The sequence below is a fragment of the Vitis vinifera genome, chromosome 7 (genome assembly GCF_030704535.1).
Source record: "Vitis vinifera cultivar Pinot Noir 40024 chromosome 7, ASM3070453v1".
Lineage (NCBI taxonomy): Eukaryota > Viridiplantae > Streptophyta > Magnoliopsida > Vitales > Vitaceae > Vitis > Vitis vinifera.
This window is the reverse complement of record NC_081811.1, coordinates 26544695-26552793: the sequence shown is the minus strand read 5'-3', so window position 1 is coordinate 26552793 and position 8099 is coordinate 26544695. Positions and strand designations below refer to the sequence as shown.

At 38.5% G+C, this 8099-nt stretch overlaps 2 protein-coding genes and 1 non-coding gene across 3 annotated transcripts; 1 reads left to right on the top strand and 2 right to left on the bottom strand.

Moving 5' to 3' along the window:
* Positions 1-354: 354 nt before the first annotated feature.
* LOC100250784 (pentatricopeptide repeat-containing protein ELI1, chloroplastic) lies at positions 355-2541 on the bottom strand. The gene is made up of 2 exons (XM_019221176.2): positions 1111-2541; positions 355-1011 (listed from the first exon to the last, which is right to left on the bottom strand). The coding sequence occupies exons 1-2, from the start codon at positions 2423-2425 to the stop codon at positions 539-541; spliced, it is 1788 nt and encodes a 595-aa protein (XP_019076721.1). The 5' UTR covers positions 2426-2541; the 3' UTR covers positions 355-538.
* Positions 2542-5437: 2896 nt separating this feature from the next.
* Positions 5438-6451, top strand: LOC100245648 (zinc finger protein 7). The gene has a single exon (XM_002279122.5). The coding sequence runs from the start codon at positions 5775-5777 to the stop codon at positions 6354-6356; it is 582 nt and encodes a 193-aa protein (XP_002279158.1). The 5' UTR covers positions 5438-5774; the 3' UTR covers positions 6357-6451.
* A 630-nt stretch (positions 6452-7081) lies between these two features.
* Positions 7082-7154, bottom strand: TRNAA-AGC (transfer RNA alanine (anticodon AGC)). Its single transcript has one exon. It is a non-coding gene; the product is annotated as a tRNA-Ala (tRNA).
* Between the last annotated feature and the right edge of the window lie 945 nt (positions 7155-8099).

Below are 8099 nucleotides of genomic sequence, written 5' to 3'. Positions count from 1 at the left end.
GATGGTTATCTAGTGAAAATTCAAGTCTATAAAGACTGTTGCTTTCAAAAGTGCCTATCTGTCTTTCAAGCGATCAAATGGTTGGTGACCCAGTTAATTCTGTGCGTAGCTGTGTGTAAATCACTAGTTTTTACTAGGCGGATGGCCCCAAACCATATAATATGAACTACTATGAACATGTGGACTACTCGGGCGCATCCCCTAGTTTCAGGGAGTTATGATACTGGTAGGAGGAAATTTGGGACCTATAGCCGTTCTTCTGAGATGAGTCAGGGTTTGGAGTTGGTGCTCGCATTACCAGGCGTAGGCGTACCCCTTTCGGTCCACCAGGATTCAGATGCTTGATACATTGACTTTCTTGATTGTGAATTTCTGATAGCATAGTTAACTAGGTTTGAATTTCAGGAAATGTTGTGGCACACATGAAAACTACAATGAATTAAAATCTCTAGCAGTTGAAGAATGCCTAACAATGCCGGTGGAGGCATTCTTCTGAACAGGAGCTGTTTCTTACAACTCATATCAAATGGAATCAAGTTCACCAATAGTCCCCGCAAGAACATGAGCCGTTCACAAAGTGGTGGAACCGGTTTCGGTCCCTCACAACAATCTTACGCCCTGTGATCTTTGAGATCAACTTGGTCACTTCATGACAATCAGCACAGACTCGGAGGTTCTTTACTATCTTGATCGTGGTTCCTGGTTGAGTATTGATGAGCCCAAAAGCAATAGCAAGCTTCTCACTATGAACTTCAAGGGATCTCTCTTTTTCTGTCTCTCCAATGTCATGCAATACAATATCAGTCTGAGGGGTGTACCCATGAGACTTGAGCCACCCATTTATCTCCTCCAACATCATGTAGATTTCTTTTCTCTTTGGGTGATTCAGCCCTCCAGCAAGGAACTCATGTACCTTATTATTCACTTCAATGGAGCTACAGCCTGGCTCCTTCTTTACCCCACTGTCTTTCATCATGGTCCTCAACCTTGCAACCCCATCCCAGTTTCCAACTGCAGCATAAATGTTAGAAAGAAGTATGTAAGTTCCAGAATTAGCAAGATTCTGGTCAACTAGTAACTCTACAATTTTCTCTCCCAAAGCAATTTTACCATGGAGCCTGCAGGCCCCAAGCAAAGTTCCCCATAAGACAGGATCTGGCTCAATGTTCATGTTCTTGACAAGCTCATATGCCTGTTCCACATGCCCAGCACGGCCGAGTAGATTTACCATACATCCATAATGTTCAATCTTTGGTTCAATCCCATATTCATCTTTCATTTTGTTAAAAATGTCCCATCCCTCTGTTACCCATCCTGAATGACCACAGGCACTCAAAATGCCAATGAAAGTTATATTAGTAGGGTGCAAACCCATCCTACACATTGATTTGAAAAGCTGCAAAGCTTCTTGGCTGAATCCGTGCATTGCGTATCCCACAATCATTGAATTCCAAGCAACAACATCTTTGTCATCAATCTTATCAAAAACCAAGCGAGCATCTTCCAGACTACCACATTTACTGTACATATCAACCAAAGCCGTCCCGACATGAACATTGAACTGAATACCATTGTTCTCAATGTAAGAATGGACCCATCTGCCAGATTCCAGTGCCCCAAGCTGCCCACATGCAGAGAGCACAGACAGCACTGTCACTTCATTAGGCTTCGCTTTTGCCTTCAACATTCGTCTGAATAGCACCAATGCCTCATTTGGCATCCCATTTTGAGTATAACCATCGATCATCACATTCCAACACACGCCATCCCTCTCCTCCATTCCATCAAATAGTACCCGTGCCGCATCAAGCTCACCATGCTTTGCATAGCAAGTAAGCATAGCAGTCAAAGAAACCAAACTCTTTTCAGGCATAGTGTCAAACAGTTGTTGTGCGGACACCACATCCCCGCCTCTCGCGTAAACATCCAACAGACCAGTTCTCACATACAAATCCGAATCGAACCCCAACTTGACCGCTTGGGAATGCAACGCTTTTCCGGGCTCGATCGGGCATAATTTCAGGATAGAGGAAAAGGTGAAGGCATTGGGTTCAACGCCTTGGGTTAGCATCTGAGCATAGAAATTAAGCGCTTGCTCATGGAGACCACGCAGCGCGTGGCCATGAATAATGGCGGTCCAGAAGAAGACACTGGGGTTTTGGGTACGGCCGAAGAGAGCAACGGAGTAGTCGAGGCGGCCGAGAGAAGCATAGGAACGCTGGAGCTTGAAATTCAAGATGGGGTGGTGGTCGAGACCGTGGCGGAAAAGAACTGCGTGGATTTGGAGAAGGTGGCTGATGGTCTTGGATTTGTCTATCAATACTGCGAGTCTGTTTGTAGAAATAAAATGATGAGTGGTGGAGGTAGTGGGAGGAGAACCGGTCGCGGGTGATGGTGGAATGGTGAAGAGGGTGGTTGAGGACATGGTTGAACTACCGGTTTTTCAAATCTTTGGCGCCACTAGCGATGACCCTTAGACAGGAACATTAGATGGTGCATATATTTATTCATAGCAATTGTTTTACAATATATGAATGCTTTAAATTTTTTTGGCAGGAAGAAAGATTTATTGTATTTTATCATAAATAAAATCAAATGTTCTATACTTTTCTATTAAGAATTAGAAATATTTCATGCTTTGTCATTTTTATTCTTAAAAAGGCAATAACATAAATTTATTCGTGAGACAAAAGGTTAACAAAATCGATCATTTTTTAAGGTAGATTATGATATGAATTAGACTGTGTTTGACCATGATTATAGGAAATATTTTTAGTTTTTCTAATACTTGAATCATAAAAATTTTGAAGCGTTAGAATTATTAGAAATGTTTCCTAAAATCAATACCAAACAAACTCTTAGTTTATTATCTAAATGAGATTTTTTTGTATTACTTATTTTGGCTGTTTCTCCCCAACTACGTTCTTTTTTTGAACTTCTCTACAGCTGCTTTCAATCTAGAAGTAGTCTACAATGCAGCATAACAATTCTTGTGGAAGCATGAAAAATGGAGTTGTCACATAACAGTGAAGTGCTATGTTCTTGGTCCTTAGGCACATGTTAGTGTTAGGACTGTGTCAGACACCTTATCCAATGGCACTGGTGCCGGTGGTTTCTTGTCTTCCATTTTTCTCACGTGCTGCAACACAATATGGGCTTTCCATGGAAGATATGCTGATAATTCAAGAAGTCAGGGTAGTGGGAAGCAAAGCAGTTTCTGTTTGTTTTTGGCCCATCCACTAGGACTTTGGACACTCCAGTGGGAAGCTTTGTTGCAGTGAACGTCTACGACCACTAGTTTAAAAATAATGTTGTTGATAAGGCTGTTGTAATTCAGAACTGTTTAACCCGAGACTAACTGCTAACCTGCCAAAGAATTTTTTTTTTTTTTTTAATCTCATAACATGTTTTTACAGATACGACCAGCTTAAAATTGTGTGTCCTGGAGCCAAATACTAATTACAAGGGATTTGCATTGAGTTCAATGTAAGATCATTCAAACTTGACATTATGAAAAGGGCAAGGTATCCCAGTTCATCTTAGGCAGATTTGGTAAGATTTTTGCCACCTGCCGATATTCTGTATGCTCTCTATTATAGTAACTGGGTTGGTTAGTTTGGAAAAGAGAGTAGATGAACATTTTTGTCTCCCAAAAGAAAACCAGTTGAGGACCCTCAAAAGGGCTTAGAGACCTAAGATTTTTCACCAAATTTTTTTAGGATAATCCTCCAACAACAATGCCAGTGATTAAGTGATGGGTGAGAAGGGCAATAAGAAAATAAAAGAAAAGAAAAAGAAGAAAAAAAAAAACAAAGGAGAAACATGGAGAGAGACCTCTTATATCTATATGCTTCTATCTCAAGGTGGGAACCAGATCCAAGGGAACAAGGATGAGAAGAATGGTATTGGGTCATTTTCCGGATATGAAGTGATAAGCAAAGCACTGTTATATTCTCAAATGAGAATCAGCCAAAATGGATGCACAAAGAGAATATATCATAAGCCAAATAAATCTAGTTTTACTTGGGAGATTCTTGCAATAATACCCTTTTCAGACCTTTAATGCTACTTCAGGATACTATTTCCAAGCCAAGCTTTGGAACAACAAAGTGAAATTGAGATGAATATATTGGACTCTTCACCTCATGAGTTTGCACCACAATTTTGTCATATTAAAAGCTAAGCCAAGAGGCAAAATTCTGAATTACTCACCGTAACAGACTTTTCACTAACAATGCTACAAGTTTGGCTGGTACAAGAAAACTCCAATTGATTTAGACAAGTCCAGTGTTCCAGGACTGACTCATCAGTCCAACATCACAATTATTTTATCACAAAGAAGCTTCAGCAACAAAGCTACTTTCGTCCACACCATTATGTGGATAGAGAGAGAGACAGGGACAGAGACAAAGAAAGAGCAACAAACATCCATCTTTATGGGGAAACCGGGCTATTGTCTTCTTAAGTTTTAGAACAAGATTCTGAGAATAAGTACAAGTGGTTCTCAATGCACTTCCGCTACTGTACATATACAAAGCCCACTACAGGAAGACACCTGTATTGATTCTCCCTGCTTAGAAAGATAACCTCCCATATGAAATATAAAGACACCTCACCTCTCTGCCTAGTGTTTACCGACATTATTGGCAATTACCATGGCCCAGCAACCACCCCTGAACAAATATAGTATTGCATCCAATGTATAATAAATAAAAATAGCATCTCCACTCACTCCAATATCTGCAATGAAGCTTGTCATTCATCACCCCTTCTCACATAAATACTTTCTTTTGTATACAGTAAATATGCCGTTTCTGGTCGTTGCCTATATTTATTATATATTTCCCTATCCCGACATAGCAACTTCACTAGTAAGAACCAAGAAGGCGAAGGTACAGGAAAGTGAGTTATGGTATTGTGCTCACCACCACACTGTCCAAAAGCCCCACATCTCCATTAATCTTACTGAATAGCATCTCAAACGTGATTCACTATAAAAGACAACATTCTACTGTTCCTTATTGGCCTCTAATGCATCCAACTTCCCTGCAGTTAACCAATCTGTTTGTATGTTGGGGTGCACATGTGACTTCTGGCTCTCCATCAAACAACCCAACTCCGCTAATTCCAATAAAATGACCTATGACACATAAAAGTGGTGGTCCATAACATTGCAGGGTCTGAATTGAAGCAGAAGAAGGGTCAAAAGTGAAGCATGAGGTGAAAAAGGTCTAGCTCTTGGGTGATTGGGACCATATTTCTCTAGTGTTATTAAGCAACATCTACCTATCTTCTGACTTCGCGTGGAAACTGTATCATTGTGTTTTATATGGGATTTCCGATGGGTTTATTGGGTTTCTGATGGTAACATTTTGGGAAGCAGATTGGAGATCAGAATTCGAGTATTAATGGCAGTGTGCGTATATAGTTAATTTTCTGTTATATAAATCCTCTCCAGGAAAGAATCATGCAGTTGATGATGTCATTTAGAGGCAAGGAAGAGAATAAAAAAGACCAGGGAATCCGAAGCTTGGAGATGCCAACAGTAAAATGTGACATAAGCATTGCCTCTTAAAAAACCAAGCATCACTAGGTGGGAACATTATGGGATAAATTTAATAATATCCACTGTCGCTGCCGTTCCCTTAAGATACCTCCCTTCCCGTCCATTAAAATCCCTCCCTAATTTCTCCCTACAACACCATTTCTTTAAGCTCTACCCCAAGTCTCCAACTGCCCATAAACCGTATAGCTTGGGAGTGGTAGCTAGTGCAATGACGATCAGCCAGAGGGAGGAAGAGGCAAATGAGGTATCAAGCAACAACCAAGATGCTGAATCAAAGACAAGATCCGATGATGAAAAAACATCTGGAGATGATAATTTAGGAGAGTGGTTGAGTTTAAGCCTCAGCAGAAATGAGGCCTTCACAACTGGAGATGGCGATCCTCAATCAAAACCAGCTGGTAACAAAATTTTCTCATGCAATTTCTGCATGAGGAAGTTCTTCAGTTCACAAGCTCTAGGGGGTCATCAGAATGCACACAAAAGAGAAAGGGGAGCAGCTAAAAGGTACCAATCTCACAGGATGATGATGGCAACCATGGGGTTTCCCCTTAACTCTTTAACAATCCGATCACTGGGTGCCCAGCCTCACTCTCTTGCGCACAAGCCAGGCCGAGAAGGGACTGAAGTGGCAGCAAGATTTAATGATCCCAACACAGGATTCAGGATGGCTTGGACACCCTTTGTGATGGAAGAAGCAATGGACTCAATCTGGCCAGGAAGCTTTCATGTGGACAAACTGCCCAGTCAAGCATCTGATCAACATAAGCTTGACTTAAATCTCAGCCTGTAATACCCCAACTGCTTCATCTCATTCTGGATTCCTCTTTTCATGTTAGAATTTTCATATCCTCTCATCCATCAAATAAAGATGACATCTTAGGCGCATGAGTTATTGTACTTTCGAAAGAATTATTGAATGTAGATCTTCCCACATAACAACTACAGGAATGATGGAAATTCCTTTTGTATTATACTAAATATTATTCTGAACTCCCCTTGCAGTCTTATTGTCCAAGCTGCCTAATTCCTTCCATAATTAATATAATCTCTTACCAAGAAATTCAATTTCATTTTTCGCCATCTCCTGATGATTTTGCTTCAATTCAGTTCCCAAATGCTCACCCCAATACCATCATGATAGTACATTTTACACAGGATTAAGCTTGAAAACGAGGGAAAGAAGGTAAGTAGAATGATACTAAAACAAAATAAAAGACATTTTACACCATATACTGGTCCAACTTAGATGTGGCAGCAGAAGAAGCCAGCAAGTTGATTGATGAGTAGTTCTTTGCCCATTTGCTCTGGCATATGCCTAGACCCAGCTACCGTTCTAACCATGGGAATACAACTGATTGTATGATTGGTGTGTCCCAGCCTATGAGCCCTAAGGGCATTAAAACCAATTCACCCACCCATCTTGAAAATGGGCCCAGTTCTCTGAAGATGTGGTTATGAAGAATGATCAGTATTGGTGGGTCGTAAAGAACCGCAGAAGCAAAATAAAAACAACAATGGAGATGCGGGGTATCGATCCCCGTACCTCTCGCATGCTAAGCGAGCGCTCTACCATCTGAGCTACATCCCCTGTTGGCCGTTTGTCTTACTCTTACCTATATTATTTAAATCAACAAGTGGCTATGGAAATCTTTTCGTCCAGGAAAACCTCCTAAGCCAATGGAAGTTATGGAACCCAATTTGGTGGTTCATATCTATTACATGCCAAAAGGGCTTCACTGCAAAACGATTTAGTTGAAGGGATTTCAGCTCTAACATCAATATCTCAAAGCCAAAGACACTCGAGCAATGTTTGATACATGAGAAAAAAATATGAAAATAAAAATTTTGTTTCCATTCCCATTTCTTCTTTAATATCAATCAATATGGTTAATTTAGGTCTTGTGTTTGGATATATTTAGGAAAATGAATATTTGTTGTTAGGTAACAAAAGAAATAAATAAATAAATTGATAATAATATTCATATATATAATTTAAAATGATTTTTTTTTTCACTTAATTTTTTTTTTCACATTATATGTAAAATAATTTTTTATTTTAAAAAAAATATTTTAAAAAATTTATAACATTGTTTGGTTGTTATTCTCTAAAAACAATTTATAAAAATAAAAATAAAGAACTTTTTTTGTTTTTTTCATTAGAGAAATGTATTTCAAATCCAGAAATTTTTTGTTTTTCTCATTAGAAAAATATGTTTCAAATTAAGCTAGAATTTGTATTAAATTTATTAATAAGTTTAATGTTTTTTTTGAAAATAATTTAAAACTCAAAAATATATATAATTACTAAAAAAAATAATAAACCAAAATTAATATATTATGAATCATAATTTACTATTTTCCATATACACATAACTACATTTTCTAAGTTTTATCACTAGGTAATTAGATTCTGAATTAAGTATGTCATAATAAATGCTTTAAATTCTTTAATGTCTCTTCTATTTTTTTAAGAATAATTTAGAATTAAAAAATTAATTAATTAATTGTAAATTAAATACAAAATTTTAGAATA

Excerpts from the sequence above, each read along its gene's own strand:
- LOC100250784 (XM_019221176.2), bottom strand. The coding sequence starts at position 2,425 with ATGTCCTCAACCACCCTCTTCACCATTCCACCATCACCCGCGACCGGT. Across the intron at positions 1,012-1,110 it reads TGGGGCCTGCAGGCTCCATG|TTGGAAACTGGGATGGGGTT; the intron begins GTAAAATTGCTT and ends TTTATGCTGCAG.
- LOC100245648 (XM_002279122.5), top strand. The coding sequence starts at position 5,775 with ATGACGATCAGCCAGAGGGAGGAAGAGGCAAATGAGGTATCAAGCAAC.